The 18,121-nt window shown below is 43.9% G+C and overlaps 1 protein-coding gene across 1 annotated transcript; it reads right to left on the reverse strand.

Moving 5' to 3' along the window:
• Nucleotides 1-221: 221 nt before the first annotated feature.
• Nucleotides 222-1,136, reverse strand: LOC139918089 (protein sprouty homolog 3). The gene has a single exon (XM_071907366.1). It carries the CDS (start codon nt 1,134-1,136, stop codon nt 222-224), a length of 915 nt encoding a protein of 304 aa, XP_071763467.1.
• Nucleotides 1,137-18,121: the final 16,985 nt, after the last annotated feature.

The following is an 18,121-nucleotide window of genomic DNA, read 5'->3' on the forward strand; positions in this document are numbered from 1 at the left end:
AGCTTTGGTCCCTCCTGAGCTGGAGAAGTAAATACAAGGTACATTAGGTGAACAACAGCTCACGGTTGGCCAGTTGGTAGGTTGGGTTGTCATATGTAGGTAGGTGGGTCACAATGACGTTGTTGCCATGACGTCAGCTGTCATGGCACTATTAAATGGCGACAGCGTTGCTTTGGCGACGGCTGAGGGAAACAGATTTAATTGGCCCCCATCCCGGCCTGTCATAATGGCTTCTCCAGGGCCTTGTTCCGGAGCGGCGGATGGCCGGGGTTAGGGTTGGAGGCGGAGATCTTGCGGCACACAGTGTTGGTGTTGCTGCACCTGCAGCCGGGGCGCGTTGCGCGGTCGTGGGCACACTGGCACAGGGCAAGGCACAGCCTGGCAGGGGGGTAGCAGCAGAGGCAGGGCAGGCAGAGCGCCAGCAGCCCCATGGTGCCCCAGCGGGCACAGGCGTGGGCTGGAGCGCAGGAGCACGGCCGATCGGCACAGTTATCCTCGTCGTCCTGGGCGGAGCAGTGATAGAAGAGGCCTTTAACGCAGCACAGGCAGGTTCCGTACTCCACGGCGCTCTCGGCGGAGCACAGGCAGCGCTGTCCGCAGGCCCAGCAGGAGGGCAGGCGGCGTGGGGCGCAGCACTCCTGGCACTTGCAGCGACCACACCGCTCACAGATGAACAGATGCAGCCCCAGCTCCGCCTCATCCTCCACCAGGCCTTTACCCAGCGAAGCCTCAGGCTTGAGTTCTCCTTTAGGCTGGGCACGCACCACCGAACCGGAGTGGGAGGGCGTCAGGCCCGCCAGCAGCCGCTGGTCTGAGGTGCCGCTGGTCCGAGACATGGAGGAGCTGATGGTGCTGGAGCGGCTCAGGTGGGCCAGGTGGGCGTGTTGGTGCTGACTTTGGCTGCGGGGCAGGGCCGAGTGGAGGGAAGGCTGCGGGTGATGGGGGTGTCCTCCATGAGGGTAGCGCTCATCATGGGCGTAGAAAAATCCGGACTGAGAGGCCGGTTCCAGTGCCACGGGCCGCTCCACATAGTCGTTGCTGGCCCGGATGGCGCGGATCTGTTCGAGGGACAGAACTGGGACCTGCTGAAGGTCCAGCCCGTCCAGCTCCATCCTGAAGGAATGGGCAGGGTCCATCCTGGTGAGGGGAGGGGGGCACCAGGGCCGGGGACCGGGCCGGGGCCGAGGCTGGGGCAGGGCGCTCCCAACTCTCACGGCACATCAGATAAACCTGCAGGCACACAGAGAGAAAGAAAGACATTTTACTGATATTCTTACTGTTTAACTTTTTTGATGGTTCAATTACAATATGAACCTTGACCATAATACAATTTTCCATCAGACAACCCTGCAATTATACAGACAGAAATAGATGGAAGACACATTAGTGCTATTGTTACAATTAACACAATAAAAATAAGCAAGACCCAACCAGATCAGGGTTTTGAATCAGTGACCTTGCAGTCACAATCCTACTTATATAATTTTAAGGTCATTGTCACCAGTGAGTGAGCGAATTGCCACCAAACCCCCTCAGATACTTTCTGACTGAGCCCAGACAAGCCCTCTCACATATCATATTCACAACCATATGTTTGCCCCACATACAGTTTTGATGAACATGACTAACAAGCACCATGCACTGTAATGAATGACCCATCTGAACCAGACAGACAGCACAGTTCCCACACTGCAAAATATGCCATTTTTATTCGTATGTTCTTTAAAGTAATAAACCACAAAATTTTCATAGAAATAAATGTCCATTTTGCTACCCTGTAGTGCCAGATGATATAACTCAATAGTGATCCAACCTTTATAGCTCTTTCCTGGGAAAAATACTCAGGAAGTGATGTGCTTTACTTTTCCAGTTTGTTTGGAATAAACAGAAGAAGAAGAACTGGGTAGTTAGCATGAGCAGTGATAGCCACCATGGCTGAACAGACAAAGAAAAGAGCCACCTACAGAAAATCTAAGCTCCACCCACACTGTTTGATTGGCAGGTGACAGCAATCAAGCAAATGAGTATTTAGTAGTTTGGAAAACCAGGAATCTCATCACCTGTCAAAGTAATCAATGGGTCTTTGGTATTGATCCTACTGACCCTTACCTATTGCCCCTTTAATAAAACAATTGTATTAAGCAAAAAAAGATGATGACTACACGATTAAACAATTATGAATAATCAAACCACTTTATGCACCTCTTTCTTCTTATTGATTAATGGCACAGAGACATATTGACAACTAAGACAGTACCACAGTAGATACTGGTACAGGACAACAGGAGCTCACATACTGCACAAGGGGACAGTGCATCGCATACAACAAACTGCGCATATTACTCTCCAAATACACACTCACCGGCCACTTCATTAGGTACACCTTACTAATACTGGGTAGGTATCAGCTTTCAGCTCAGCGTCAACCGGCTACCAAAGTGACATCCGCCTCAAGGTTGGACGTGTTGCATTCTGAGATGCTTTTCTGCTCACCACAGCTGTAAAGAGGTTATCTGAGTTACTGTTGCCTTTCTATCAGCTCCAACCAGTCTGGCCGTTCTCCTCTGACCTCTGCCATCAACAAGGCATTTTCGCCCAGAGAACTGCCGCTCACTGGATATTTTCTCTTTTTCGGACCATTCTCTGTAAACCCTAGAGATGGTTGTGCGTGAAAATCCCAGTAGATCAGCAGTTTCTGAATTACTCAAACCAGCCCGTCTGGCACCAACAACCATGCCACGTTCAAAGTCACTTAAATCAACTTTCTTCCCCGTTCTGATGCTTGGTTTGAACTTCAGCAGATCGTCTTGACCATGTCTACATGCCTAAATGCATTGAGTTGCTGCCACGTGATTGGCTGATTAGATATTTGTGTTAACAAGCAGTTGAACAGATGTACCTAATGAAGTGGCCGGTGAGTGTACATTCAGCATTTGATCGAAGATGGACTTTTATTGCAGTGCAGCATCCACACAAACATCAGCCATGTCATTATGACCACTGAGGTTCTCCACTGCTCAGGCTAACGCTATTATTAGCCTGCCAGAGCCAGAGGGATAGATCCATCAGGTCCACACTGTAATTTAGCATCTGTTGAACACAGCTGCTGGGGCCAAGGAGGGGGACCCACCTGCAGACTGAGCGGGGGGCAGCGAGGCCTGGTACTTAAGAGACTGTCGAGTAGCAGTAAGGTCGCAGGTTTAATCCCTGCAACAGCCAGCGGTTGTGTCCTGTGTGTCATGTGTCCAGTCAAAGTGTCCCAGAGCGAGACAAACTCAAGTCTCTCTGGATCAGAGCATAATGCTTAAAGAAGGTTGAGTTGCATTTAAAGCAAGAAAAGCAGTAAGAAAAGAAAGTACAGCGAAGCTAAAAATGCGGCAGACAAGACCCGTTCAAAAACACAGTGAACGTCGTTGTCCTGCTCCAAAGCACCTGTGGAGGCTTTGCAGATGCTTCAGTCTCAGGATAGATGACAGCTCATGAAGATGAGTGACAGGTGTTGGGGCGGGAGCTTGACCAATCGAGGGAGAAGAGGGCGGGACCAGCAAACACTTAGCTCAAGTTGAAAACGTGCATTTTGTAGCTTTAACGGTGTCATTTGGTAGTTGGTTTTATCCTTACCATGAGTTCATGCATTTTTAGCATGGGCGGCCCCATTGGGCAACGCAGGGAATTGAACCCTTAACCTTGAAACAGTTAGTGCCTTGCTCTACCAGTTTGGCTATACAAGGCCACAAAGAAGAATTAACCATTTTTTTGTATTTTACAGCCTCTAAATTTAGCCTCGTCTCGGGACCCAGGGTCGGCGCACATGCCAGGACACATGTCATGTGGTTCTACCAAAACATTGCCAAAACACTGAAAAGACTCTTCAGTAATGGCAGGTCACTCCACTCCACAACCAATCAATTCCCAAAGGACAATTCCCTCTTAAACCGACTGCAGCATGTAGTATTGTGATTCATTTGGTAAATGATCCAACATGTGTTCCAAAATAGAGCATGGGGCAGAAGGCCAGAAGTCTCAGCATCTCACCAAAAAACGTTTTGCGTCAGATATGTTGTGGTCATTTTGTGCTACAGGGCATTTTACTTAATGCACCTTTATACTTAGCCAGGTAGTTCCCTTACCAGTCTTGTTTTCAAGAAAAACCCAGCCAAGAAAACCACATCAAGACATATCTTAGTGCTTTTCTATCACACATGATCATCCGAGGGTCACTGGAATATTTGTTACACCTGCATTATGGCTCTGACCTTTGCACTCTTTACTATTGGTTGTTTGTAGCTGGTAATCAAGGAGTTTAACTCATCGTCCTGCCGTTGCACTCATTGTAACTCCTGTCGCTCTGGTTAAGACTGTCAGCTAAATGCACACAGGCTTACAAACAAACAACATACAACAATGTACATGAGCAAAAAAAACAATTAAATTAAAGGTCCAGTCCAGCTGAATATGCAACTGACTAGATTCCCTGTTTAGACATCAGAGAAGCCGCTGTTCCTAATGAAAAGACCAAAACTCTGAGGCTAATTTGAGCTGAATGTGATAGCTTAATATCTGCTCCTCGCTTTGGGGAGAAAATGTGTGTCTGTGTGTGTGTGTGCATGGGTGTACAGTGTTTGTGTGTGTCAGTTGGGGAGGGGAGGGGGCGGGGGGTTCCTACACACACACACACACACACACACACACATACACACACAAAGAAAGAAGCTGTAGCCTTGCCAAGTGGCCAAGGGGGAGAGATAGCTGGCTAGTTCCTCACATGGGGCCGGTCCTCTCAGAGAGTAATGAGGCCAAATGGAAATGCGTTTAAAGCAGCCCAGATCATAAGATTAGATAGAGGAGGGAGGAGAAGGGAGGGGGGGGGGGGGGGTGTCACTGCAAAGAAATCCATCTTAATCATATACTGAGTCGTAAACTGTTATTATTTCTTAAAACAAGCTAAATAAACCATCTAGCCAGTGGGTTGAGACGGGTTCACTTCTTAAAAGAATATTCTGACCTGACAAATGACCTGGAAATCACTAGATAATGCCGCTCGCTTTTATTGTGACCCAGGAGTAGCTGTACTAATAACTAACGGGGATCTGAACAAAAATAAACCATTACAAAAATAAATGATTGAGGAAAAGAAGTAAAACTGCATTGGAAACAAGTTAAATTATCTATGAAAAGAGACTTTTCTGTAGTGTGGGCCTGTTAGTTTCTCAGTCCTTGTCTGGTTCAGATGACTCACTCACTGGTGTCATGTTAAAACATTGTTAGTCCAATTTTGGTGATTTTCATGTTTTAACTTATCATCATCTGATCCTATATGGGTTGAGAAAAATCTGTGACCTTTGGGCTGATGAAACCCTTTCAAAACCTGCTGGATAAACAAAAAAAATGCATGGTGGTCAAGATAAATACAAGGCTGTTTCTCTTAGTTACTGAACAGAATTACAATAACAATAAATAAATAGGATAAATAATATATTATCAGTCTGTGTGTCTGTCCGTCTGTGACTGTGCGTGTTCATGTCTAAATCGCCCCCATTTGCCTGAATTTGACTTTTGAATGATGTTTGATGTTTTTGTGGTAGTTTATTTGGAATAAACAGAAGAAGAAGAACTGGGTAGTTAGCATGAGCAGCGATAGCCACCATGACTGAACAGACAAAGAAAAGAGAAACTCAAACTGCATCAACAGAAACTCAAAAGACTGTAGTGAAAAACACAGCAGGAATGACCACTTAGCAACAAAGATGTTGCCAAAATTAAAAAAAAAGAAGGCATTTTTTCTATCGAAGAAGTGATGGTGTGTATGTGTGTGTGTGTGTGTGTGTGTGTGTGTGTGTGTGGGGTGTGGGTTGTTGGATGATACCCAAGAATGGAAATCCATCAATGGGAGGGAGGAGGGAGTGGTGATGAGCAGAATGGAGGGAGAAAAAAACTCTTCCTGTCCTGCAGGCTTCCGGGGAGAGACTTCTGGACAATCTCTGCTTCAGGTGCACATCCAGCCTCTCTCTGTATGTATCACACACACACACACACACACACACACACACACACACACACACACACACACACACACACACACACGTACAAAAGCCCACATTTACACATGCTCAGACAGACACTAACACACACTTACAGTACACACACACACGCACACAATGAGACATACTGTAAACACACATAGAGGTACTAACACACACACACACACACACACACACACAGTGCCCTCCTCCCAGCGGTCCGGCCATAAAGCAGCAGATAAGGAGGCCCAGGTTGGGAGATGAGGATGCATTTTCAAATTAGTCGGAGGAGAGAGGAGAAGTCCTGGTGACTAATCTCATCAAGCGGAGCGGTGGCCGCGGCTCGCCCATACTCTGCCCGGCTATCAGCCCATCTAATTGTTAAAAAGAAGAAGCCTGCCGTCTCTTTCCATGACCTCATATTTACTTGGTTGAGGCGACCCCCCCCACACACACACACACACCCACACACACACACACACACACACACACACACACACACACACACACACACACACACCCCAACACTAATGCTGTGTTCTGGACATGTCAGAAAGTTAGAAATACTGTCTTCCTACGAGGAAACATGGAACGGCTCTTCAAGTCCAAATTCCAAGCAGGAAACTCAAGCGGAGAGATTTCTCACCCTGAAGTTTCTGAGCTGCAGTTACCTGGCGTCACGTCAACATGGCGGCATGCACTGTAAACACAGCATTACCTTTAAAGTGTTTATAATCTTCCTTAAGCTTGATCTTCAGCATTGCCTGACCTTAAACTTAAATGGTAAATGGTTAACCAAATTAATTTTACATGTGAAGTTGTGAATACAGTCCCACTAGCAAGCTAATGTTGCAAAATGAAGACAGTCCCTTTCACTTTGTCACTCTCTTACTTTGCACCTTGGTTCACAATTCCTGTCATCCAGTTCACTCTTGGTCAGTTTGGTGCACAGCACTGTGTGGTATTTTCGTGGCCAGACGCGCGCGGTGCACCTGCAGTGCAGTTGGAAATGGGGTGAGTATGTGTGGTTGGGGCTGACGACAGTCATGACCAATCAAATCTTCTCATTTCCTTCCCTTTAAAAGGCAGTGTAATCTGCAAGAGGAACCTTGGACCGCTGACAGCAGGGTTTACCGCTCGTCTTGACACACTTCTGCAATTAATGATGCCAAGTGGGAGGAATCGCGGCCAGCAAAAAAGTCCCATTCATGCTACTTGCTGCCAGCAGGAGGTTGACGTGAACGTTTTTTCCCAGTCGGCAGGTCATATTTACAGTAAATCCAATATGACCACAATAAGCCCAGTGAAAAAGGCAAAGGCTAACAGAGGAGGAAGCTAATTATGAAGACTAATGACCTTACTACTGACTAAAAAAATACAATCTAGCCATACTAAGTTATCTAGGTAAGCTAGTTAGCTAGCTGACCCTCCAAGTTAAAAAAAAACTAGCCATAGCCTATAGCTAGCTAGGTAAGCTAGTTAGCTAGCTGCTGACCTTCATGAATGCCTTGGACATGAATTAATGGAAAAAGAAGTCATTGCCATTTACATTCAAAGACTTCTTTGCCACTAAAGTTTGCCAGTTAGCTTGCGCTCGAGGTTTAACTCAACCAATCAGATTATTTCTGCCTCCAGAGCCGCTCTGCCTCTGAGAAAAGTTTGTCTGACTAAAACACCAATCTGCTTGTTTCGTTCTCTTTCGGTCTCTGGATGGAGGGCAGCATTGTTTTCGGTAGCGCTGTTCTCTCTAGATAGATGGCTAAGCCGGGGAGTGTCTGTTATCAATCCTCCAAAACAACACAGCTGGGATGAGAGGAGGAGGTGGGGGGGGGGGGGAACGGAGGGATGGATGGAAGGAATGGGACGGAGTGAGAGAGGATGGAGGAGGGCGGGGCGGGCAACACCCTCCCTTCTCACATTACAGCCGGAGCTGAGGCTCTGTGCCTGTTGTGTGTGTGTGTACACTTGTGTGTTATGTGTTACATGTGTGTGCTTGTGTGAGGATTCTGGGTAGTGGGAGTTGACTTCCCAAACACGGTTCCCATGGAAACGTCTCCCAGAGGGGGGGTCAGAAAGCAGCCACTTATTCGGATGCTGCTGCTCACTGTCTGATTAAAACCTCACGTCTCCAAACTGCTAACTGCAGAAATTGATTAATTGTTCAAGAATTCTGAAAAATATCATCTTGATTAAGTTGCCTAATATCCTTTAAATATTGTTGGTACATGTAGGTCTCACCAGGTGTGTTCACACGCACACAACAGTTGTGTTGAATGATTAGATCTAGTTGTAGTGTCTAGTTAGGGTCAGCAAAATTTAACATAAGTAACACGATTTTACCCAATAAGCCAGTTTTCGTGAATTAGTTTACTCAGCAAGACTTCTTGATATCTGACAAAATGACATATGAACAATTTCATTTCGTGGTATTCTTTGTTGCTGCATGGCTGCTCTTACATAACACCTTGACTCAAGCAGTGTTATTCTGTGTTATTCTGAAAGCAGAAGACACCATGATCACACAGGGCATGAAACACGACACTATGGAAAGCCAATAGGGTCATAATTTACCTCTCTTACTTCACTGTATTAACCAGTGAAGAGATAAACAATTCCGGCACACTATCTATACTTGCAGTACTTTATTTCAATGTGACGTTTCATCTGGCCTTCATGATTAGTTACGTCAACCGCAACAGTTTGACTCCCTGGACAGGCTGTTATATATTCTGAACATATGTTATATATATATGTTATGATATCATGAATATTGTGATATATTATGAATGTGTGCAACTGCTCAGTCAACCTTCCCTGGATAAATAAAGGTAAAAAATAAAAGCCATAAAACATTCAAAAAAAAAATCTGCAAAAAACTGAATGGGCTTTGTAGAAGACTGTTTTGTTATTGTCATTTTAAGTATATCCAGAGAGAGGTTTTGTTTAGTAAGATTAATATTGAAATTGTTTTTTGTTTTTCATTGACATTTAACAACAGGAAATTTGTATTTTGCAGTTTATTTAGGGCATGGGAAATGGGAAAATGGGCGCTTTATAAATAATGTTAGTATCTCTAATCTGAACTATTCTTTCCTTGCATACTCATGATGAACATTATTCGTTTTTCCATTATTTCCTGTGTAGCTGTTGGGCTTTATGCTCAGCGTGGCTCGCTCTCCTGGCATTCATTTTTATGTTCATCATATGCTGTATTATCTCATTCATTCATTCGTTCATGCATTCATTTCATTTTCTCTGAGATGGAGAAGAGAGAAAAGGAGGGGAGCAGAGGAAAGTGGAGAGGATAAGAGAGGAGAGGATGTGCAGAAATGAAAGAAGAGGAGAGGAAAAAGGAGGTAAAAAGGAGAGGACAGAAGAGAGGAGGAGAGGAGAGAAGAGAAGAGGAAAACAGAATGGAGAGAAGGAGAGGAGAGGAGAGGGAATGGGAGTGTCTGCTGGTCCCAAGGTAAACTAATGTGATCTGTTTATCAACCCCTCTCTCTCTCTCCTCCCTCTCTCTCTCTCTCTCTCTCTCTCTCTCTCCCTTTCTCTCTCCCTCTCTCTCTCTCTCCCTTTCTCTCTCCCTCTCTCTCTCTCCCCCTCCCTCTCTCTCTCTCTCTCTCTCTCCCCCCTCCCTCTCTCTCTGTCTCTGTCTTTCTCTCTCTCTCTCCCTCTTTCTCTCTCTCTCTCTCTCTCTCTCCCTCTCTCTCTCTCTCCCTCTCTCTCCCTCTCTCTCTCTCTCTTTCTCTCTCTCTCGTCCCTCTACACGAAACGAAAGTGAATGCTTCACTTTGCCAAATGTGAAGAACAACTGGTGACTCTCATCACGGCTGGAAACATCCTCAACACTCAATGAACAACATTATCACATTATAGCAGAAAATGATTTCATTTTTATTAATTCATTATTTCAAATTATTTAATCTCGTATTGAGTCTTTTTATTTCTTTTAAGGCGAGGCATCACAGGTGGATTGAAAAAAAAATCCTTTCATGTTAACAGAATGAAGTTCTATGTGTTGAATACAGACACTAATACAAACACGTTTTGTATTGTGACTTCTATTTATTTTGTTATCAATTAGGTAATATTTCATGAAAATGTGCAAATTTGCACATTTTCAGCTGCAACACTTTTTTTCCTCAGTGGATAAAGTCAGAGAGGCTACAGTAGACTTCTATTTTTTCTTTTTTTATTATTGTTTCAAAATACTATGTGTGTGATGCAAAAGATTTATTGTTATTTTTACATTTAAAATATCACAGAAAATAGAAATAACAAAAGATATCATAATAGAGACAGAAAGACCAGGGAGGACAAAGCAAAAGAGAGAAGGAGAGAGAGAGTGCAACTGAGAGTCAAAGAAAGAGAGAGCAAGTGAGAGAGAGAGAGTGACACACACACACACACATACACACACACACACGGGGGAAGTTCGTTGCTCTTACATTTGTCTTCTTTTGTGTGATAAATTCCCGCAATATTGCTCGTGTAACATGTAACATGCATGCCAGTGAAGCAAACTGAATTGAACTGAACTAAATGGGGAGAGAGAGAGAGAGAGAGAGAGAGAGAGAGAGAGAGAGAGAGAGAGAGAGAGAGAGAGGGAGGGAGGGCTGGTGTTTCCAGAGGCCGTCAGTGGAAACCTGAGGATGGACTTCGGTGCTGAGGGAGTATCAGTAATGACTGAGCCTCTGCCCTGGGGCACACACACACACACACACACACACACACACACACACACACACACACACACACACACACCATACACACTCTCTCTCTGCTACTGCTGCACACTCCGGCATTTAACTGATGCTCTTATCCAGAGTGCAAACGCTGGAAGAAGTCAGCACCCATACAGGGACAATCCACTTGGTTTAGGCAATGAAAATTTACTTCAACATTTAAGTTACAGTAGTAAGCCGCAAAATCTGTGTTTTGACGATTCAGTCATTCCCACAGATCACCTGTCAATCAAACAGTGTGGGCGGAGCTTGGATTCTCTGTCCCTGCAGTTTGAGTTTCTCTTTTCTTTGTCTGTTCAGCCATGGTGGCTATCGCTGCTCATGCTAACTACCCAGTTCTTCTTCTTCTGTTTATTCCAAACAAACCGGAAACGTAAAACGCATCACTTCCTGTGCAGCAGAGGATTTTTCCCAGGAAAGAGCTACCAGACACCAGCTATTTAGAACAGACAATGGAGAAGATTTCATGAACTGGATATAACCCTCACTTACCTAAACCTAACCCTAACCGTGTCATCATTGGGTGGTACAGGGGAAGTTCTGGGATATCTCTCAAATACCTAACCCTAACCCTAAATTAGCTAAAAATACCATTTCCAATTAACTGTCAACACAGCACACACACACACACGTATTCAAAAGTTGCCAAAAACTATTGGTATTGGTATCACAATAAAACTGGTTTTGTACAGAGGAAGGTGCCAATACTGGCAGGGTCAGGGGTTCAGGTCTCAGAAATGAACACTAAAATACATCAGCACCAGTGGCACTGTAAGGACCTTCAGGTGAAACAGTACACCCAAATGGCACTTGTTAAAAGTTAAAAGGACTTTCTCTTCATCTCCTTTGGACCATTAGAAGAGCTGATAGCATATGACATAGAAGCACTGCTTATCTAACAACGCCCAGAAAGCATTTTGGTGTTGAGCAGATGTTGACACAGCGGCTTGCAACGTTGAAAACCTGCATGGATACAGTGCAAAAATTAAAGGTGAGACGATGTCTGCAGTCGTCCAGAGCTGCTTGTCTGCATCGCTTTCTGAAATCAGTTCAAAACTGTTTCCAAAGATATTTTAAGTTTTTTTTTTTTATATCATACTGTGAAAATGTCCTTGTGTATGTTGCTGTCCATCAAATGGTTGCTGGGTGTGGTATACACACACATATATATATATATATATATATATATATATATATAGTATATATATATATATATATATATACTGTAGATACTGTATGTACAGTATATACACATCAGTATATGGCGGCAGTCCATCTATGCAAACTAATAGAAGAACCCAGAAGTATATCTCCTGTTGTGGGACATTTTCAAAATCGAAAGTCATTTCCATACAAAGACGGAAATTGCAGCTGAGGCTTGATTTAAAAGTTACATTTTCACAATAATACAACTTTTACTTTGTTTTATTAATCATATCGTGCTCAATAAAGGAGTTGGGAGCTGATTTACACAAAATGACTTTTACAACACGATGACGAGGTTTCACAGCGAGTGAAGAGTCTGGCTGCCCTGGCTGGATTTAACAATTAAAATCTGTGGCCATCAACATCAACCCTTGATCTGTTACCTGCCTTTGATTCAGAAGTCAAAAGTAGAAAGAAACAGCAGAAGAAGAAGCAGAGCTCAGCTGATTGGAACCCTGGTTTCAGTCGACTCGGCTACTTCCGCCAAGTCCGGACTCGACCTGCCGATGGTCGATGGAGCTCAATGGAGAGAGCAACTCAGCATCTCTCACCGATGACATCATGGTATCAGGCTATTTTAGAACTGCCTGCTGTGACCCCTCGCCTCTGGTTTGGAGAGAGGGGGGTGAAGGGGGGCGCCCTCTCCTCTCCTCTTGTCTCTCTTTCTCTCCTCTCCTCTCCTCTCCTCCCCTCTCCTCTCCTCCCACCTTGCTGTCTCTCCTTTCCTTCTCCTTCCTCCTCCCCTCCTCCCCTCCTCTCTTCTTCTATCCTCTCTCCTCACATCACCTTCACTCTCCCCTTTCATCCCCCCTCTGCTGTCCTGTCCTTTCCTCCGCTCACATTCCTTCCCCTCCTCTCCTCTCCGGCTCCCCTCATTCTTCCCTCTCTTCTCCTCTGTGTCAGATCCGGGATTCAAGGCAGAATACTTGGTGTGGTGGATTGAAAAATGTATATGTGCATCACATACAGACGTCGTCGTGTATTAATGGTGAAGGCATGATGGGATCCATACAATGGATTCACAAATCACACTCAAATTCACATTCACAACCCATAAACCTGAAAACCTGAACGATAAACCAAAAACTAATTGACATATCCTTTGTAAAAAAAAAATAACCCTTTACCAAGGCAGTACAGCAACAACTCCACTACAGTAAATTTGTGACCCAACAAGTAGATTAAGTGCACACACACACACACACACACACACACACCTACACACACACACACACACACACACACACACACATAAATAAAGTTATAAAGTAACTCGTTAGAGTACTTTTGCGTTACCCACTTCCAAACATGTTGCAGCAACACGGCCATGCATACTCATTGTTTTTTTTTTACTTTTGCTCAGTTTTTAACAGGAAGCCAGTCTCATTTCTATCAAGCAGACTCAGATTGTATTTTTTTCATTTAGCAGCATTTTGTCTGTGCTTTTCACTTTTTTCTCCTTTTATAAAATGTGTGCTAACTACAAATTAAGCAATATGAAAGACACATAAATGTAACATCATGCTAATTTTAAGAATTGAAAAATCTGTCAAGTTACTAGTTACTGTAACTCTGTCAGCTCCACCAATCAGAAGTGATGTAACTCTAGCCTGTAGTCAGCTCCACCAATCAGAAGTGATGTAACTCTAGCCTGCAGTCAGCTCCACCAATCAGAAGTGATGTAACTCTAGCCTGTAGTCAGCTCCACCAATCAGAAGTGATGTAACTCTAGCCTGCAGTCAGCTCCACCAATCAGAAGTGATGTAACTCTAGCCTGCAGTCAGCTCCACCAATCAGAAGTGATGTAACTCTAGCCTGCAGTCAGCTCCACCAATCAGAAGTGATGTAACTCTAGCCTGCAGTCAGCTCCACCAATCAGAAGTGATGTAACTCTAGCCTGCAGTCAGCTCCACCAATCAGAAGTGATGTATTAATACGAGAGTCAATCCCGGCTCAGCTGTCCTGGTCCAAGATGGCAGTGAAAACTAGTGAATTATGGTCCAAGACCTGATGCTGAAAGACTATCTTATTTAATTAAGACAATGGAATGTAAAACTACACTACACTACATTCTGAATTTTAACAAGCAACCAATGGTAAGAAGGTCAAAGGTCAGAGCGATGGAACAAATGCTCCTTTGACCATGACTGTGTACAATAGAGAAGTATCAGGTCAAGAAATAAGAGCCAGGCACGTGTGTTAAAAATAGCACGCCATTTTTAAGAGCGTGGCAGCGGAACCAGCTTTCCTGTGTGTGTGTGTGTGTGTGAGAGAGAGAGAGAGAGAGGGAGAGAGAGAGAGAGAGAGAGAGAGAAGAGAGAGAGAGGCTGTCAGGTACTAACTAACAGAATGATATAATGGTGAAGTATTAGGTAGAGAAATAAAACCAGGCAGAAAACGTTACTTTTTTAGACGCACATATGTATAATACAGTAGAAATCTCTTTTCCAATCAAAATCATAGAAAAAAGAGAGCAAAATCAACTCGTCTGTATAAGAAAATTTAAACCATCAGGTTTATGGGGTCAAAACCTGTGTAGCTATATTTCACATAACAGTGCAACCAGCTTTTCTGTGTATGTGTGTGTGTGTGTGTGTGTGTGTGTGTGTGTGTGTGTGTGTGTGTGCGTGAGGCCCGTCAGGCACTAAGACCCAGGGGCCTTCCTCCCGAGGCCCTCCGGGAGCGCAGCAGGATTGAATGACAATAAACTGGATGAGATACCGGATGTGCCGAATCTGACCCCAACGGAAAGACTGAAATAGACACTGCAGACCAGCAAGTCCAGGCAGGGAGGGAGAGAGAGAGAGAGAGGAGAGAGAGAGAGAGAGAGAGAGAGAGAGAGAGAGAGAGAGAGAGAGAGAGAGAGAGAGAGAGAGAGAGAGAGAGAGAGAGAGAGAGAGAGATTTTGACTTTTGCTGCTCTTTAATCAAAACATCTCAAATTAGAGGGAGATGTTGGTGGGAGAGATTAGAAAGCCTTGTCTCGAGAGAAAGAGAGAGAGGAGGGGGAGATGGAGAAAGACAGAAGAAGGAGGGAGGGAGGGAGGAAGTGAGTGAATGAAGGAGGGAAGACGGACTCAGCGAGCGATGGTGATGCTAATGAAGATGTAGTAAGTGGATAACATGAAAGTGACTGAAACTGGAGGTAAAGAGAGAGAGAGATGAGAGAGTTGAAAAGTCAAAACAATCTACAGAGAAGGAAACCAGGAGAGAAGAAGAGGAAGAAGAAGAGAAGAGTTTTTTGGAAGCCATTTGGTGGACGCTTGTACCCAAAAACACCATAAAGCTGCACCCGGACAGAGTTTTGTATCTAAATCCACCTTGTCTTATCAAAAAAAATCATGAAGCGGGGCAGCAGCAGAAGAAGAAGAGCGTCTCACCCTGTTTGCCCCTGGACAACATTCTGCAGTCAGGTGCTGTACGGTCGCTGGCGGGAAATCCTCTCCGCACAGGAAGTGACAAATCGAAACATGAGAGAGAAACACAAAACCTCTTCACCAACCCCCACCAGGCACAAAGAAGAAGACTTTTAGTTTACTGACATCACCTCAAAGGATTTCTGGGTAACAGAATCCAAAAATTCAAACAATTACCTTTCGCTGCAACTTTGGGCTGCCAGTGTGTGAAGTTGCCTTAATGAACTGCAGGCTGCCATGAGTCTATTTTCTGTATTTCCACGAAGAATCAAACCCCTGGTCAACTAACAATATATATACTGTATATATACACTACCAGTCAAAAGTTTCTACACACCACATTTTTCTTTATTTTTTACTATTTTCCACATTTTAGAATAATAGTAAAGACATCAAAACTATGAAATAACACAAATGGAATTATGCAGCGACCAAAAAAGTGTTAAACAAAATCCAAACTGTCTCATATTTTAGATTATTTAAAGTAGCCGCCCTTTGCCTTGATGGAAAGGCAAAAAGGCTTTGGAAAGAAATTCATACATAGGATCAACTTCACTATTTATATTTGTCTAAGAAACTAATTTCAAGCATTTAAGCAAAAGCCTTTAGATCAAAATGGCTTTAAGAGAATGAAAAACATAGAACATTCAGTCAGGTGGGTCCAGACTGTTGACTGGTAGTGTATATATGTATAAACTGTATATATCAGATTTATACAGATAACAGCCCCTCCACTGTATAAGCACAGTGGATCACATTTTCATAAAGAATCTCTGTTCCAATGGAAAGTTTTAGCCTCACAAGGTCTAAATGTTTTACCAAAGCATGTCATCAGTTGACGTTTCAGTGAAGAGGTTTGGTGTATTTCAGAGGATTTCATTAGTATTGGTTTTAATGGAGGATTTTAGCACCACATGCTCTAAGTGCCGTTTCAAGAATTGCTTTAGTTTTGCTGTCAGTGGAGTTATTTAGCTGCATCGTCTGCATTCTGCTTCAGGTCTTTCCTACCTGCTAAGAAACACTGAATGGGGAATGGCATAATGTTTATAGTATAACTTTTGTTTGTTTGTTTTCTTTGGTTTGAACCAGACTGGAAAAGTTAACTTTGTTGCATTTTTCTATGTTTTTTTTTTTTTTTTAGGTTCAAACTGTCCAACAGCCCCATTTCACATTCTGTTTCTCAACGCTTCTGCATTGAGAAACCGGTGCATCACAGCGTCCTGTTGCAGCTCCGGTTTGTCAATAAGTTGCAAAAAAGAAGCCACAAGAAGTTGTAATGCACCGGTTTAGCTGTTACCATGACGATGTGAAAAGGGCCTATTACAAGCCAACCAGGGCTTGGAAACAACAGTCACATGACTCAGAAGTCTCTGAAACTCGTACTCTGAAACTAACGCAGATTACGTGTTGTGGACATGGATCATGTGACCATTACATTCCTCCAAACTGGATTATATGACAACAACACAAACTGAACACGTCATTTTTACCTGTTCATCACGTGAAAAGGTTAACTGACTGTTAACTTTAGGCAGGAGTGTGGACCTTATTCCTTTATCCTATAGTTAAGTTAGGCAAGTAAAACAATTTGTTTAAGGTTTTGGTCGTGGTTAAATAAAAACTTTTGCTAGAAGTGAAAACTTCACCAGTAGGGAATCGTTCCTGGGTCATAGAGGAGAAAGCAGATGTATCCACCAGGCTTATGTCACAAACTTTTGGGGGACCAGGCTGCATCCTGGGAAGTGGGCGGAGTCAAAACCAATTCAATTTCAGTCTCTGTAACTTTAGCTATAAGCATGATGGATTGTTTTTTGTTCTTTCTTTTGTTCTTTGCGTTATTAACCTCCTCTGACGTTCATCAGGTGGCATTTCACCTCGTCTAGATTCCAGGTTTGCCCTGCGCTCCATCCTGCTGCTGCTGGGAAAACGTAAAACGCATCACTTCCTGTGCGGCAGAGGATTTTCCCCAGGAAAGAGCTACCAGACACCGGCTGTTTAGAACAGACAGTGGAGAAGATTTATGAACTGGAAACAGGTTGGATCACTGCTGAGTTACAGCAGTCAGACGTCAGTTAGAGAGGAGCAGAAGAGACATCTACTGTATTTATATGGAAATGTCGCAAATTATTACTTTCAAGCAGAAACACCATCAAGATACCATCTTTACTCCTTCATGCCAGTCTAAATTTTGGCATCTGGAGAAGATCTTTTTTCTCATTATTTTTGTTTTTTTCAGTGTAAATTCACTTGAAACAGTCCAGGCTGTTTGTCTTTTCTTTTTTCTTCTTTTTAACAAAGTGTGTAAGTGAGTATTTTTTTTTCTCTTTCCACAACTTTGTGGTTCTATAGTGCATTAGTCAGTGCATTAGCTCTTCTGCCCTGGCATTAAAAAAAAAAAAAAAAAAAAAGCTCCATCTCCCCACTCATCCCATCCCCTCCCTTCATCCATCCATCTGTACATCCATCCATTTCATCATTCATTCATCCATCTGCCAAACTCCACACACACTGTCCCCTCCCTCCATCCCTCCACCTAACTACCACTCTCCCTCTCCCTCTCCCTCTCTCTCTCTCCCTCTCTCTCTCTCTTTCCCTCCCTCCCTCCATCAGGCCGTCCCATCATTTGTTCATCCATCCGCCCCTCCAGTCCCACCCCAGCGGAGATGGGTATTGACATTCTGCATCCGACCTTGAGGACAATCAATCCCAACCCCACATGTCCCCATCACAGTTAC

The sequence above is a fragment of the Centroberyx gerrardi genome, chromosome 11 (genome assembly GCF_048128805.1).
Source record: "Centroberyx gerrardi isolate f3 chromosome 11, fCenGer3.hap1.cur.20231027, whole genome shotgun sequence".
Taxonomy (NCBI): domain Eukaryota; kingdom Metazoa; phylum Chordata; class Actinopteri; order Beryciformes; family Berycidae; genus Centroberyx; species Centroberyx gerrardi.

Bases quoted from the DNA above. Each gene is read 5' to 3' on its own strand.
- LOC139918089 (XM_071907366.1), bottom strand. From the start codon at position 1,136: ATGGACCCTGCCCATTCCTTCAGGATGGAGCTGGACGGGCTGGACCTT.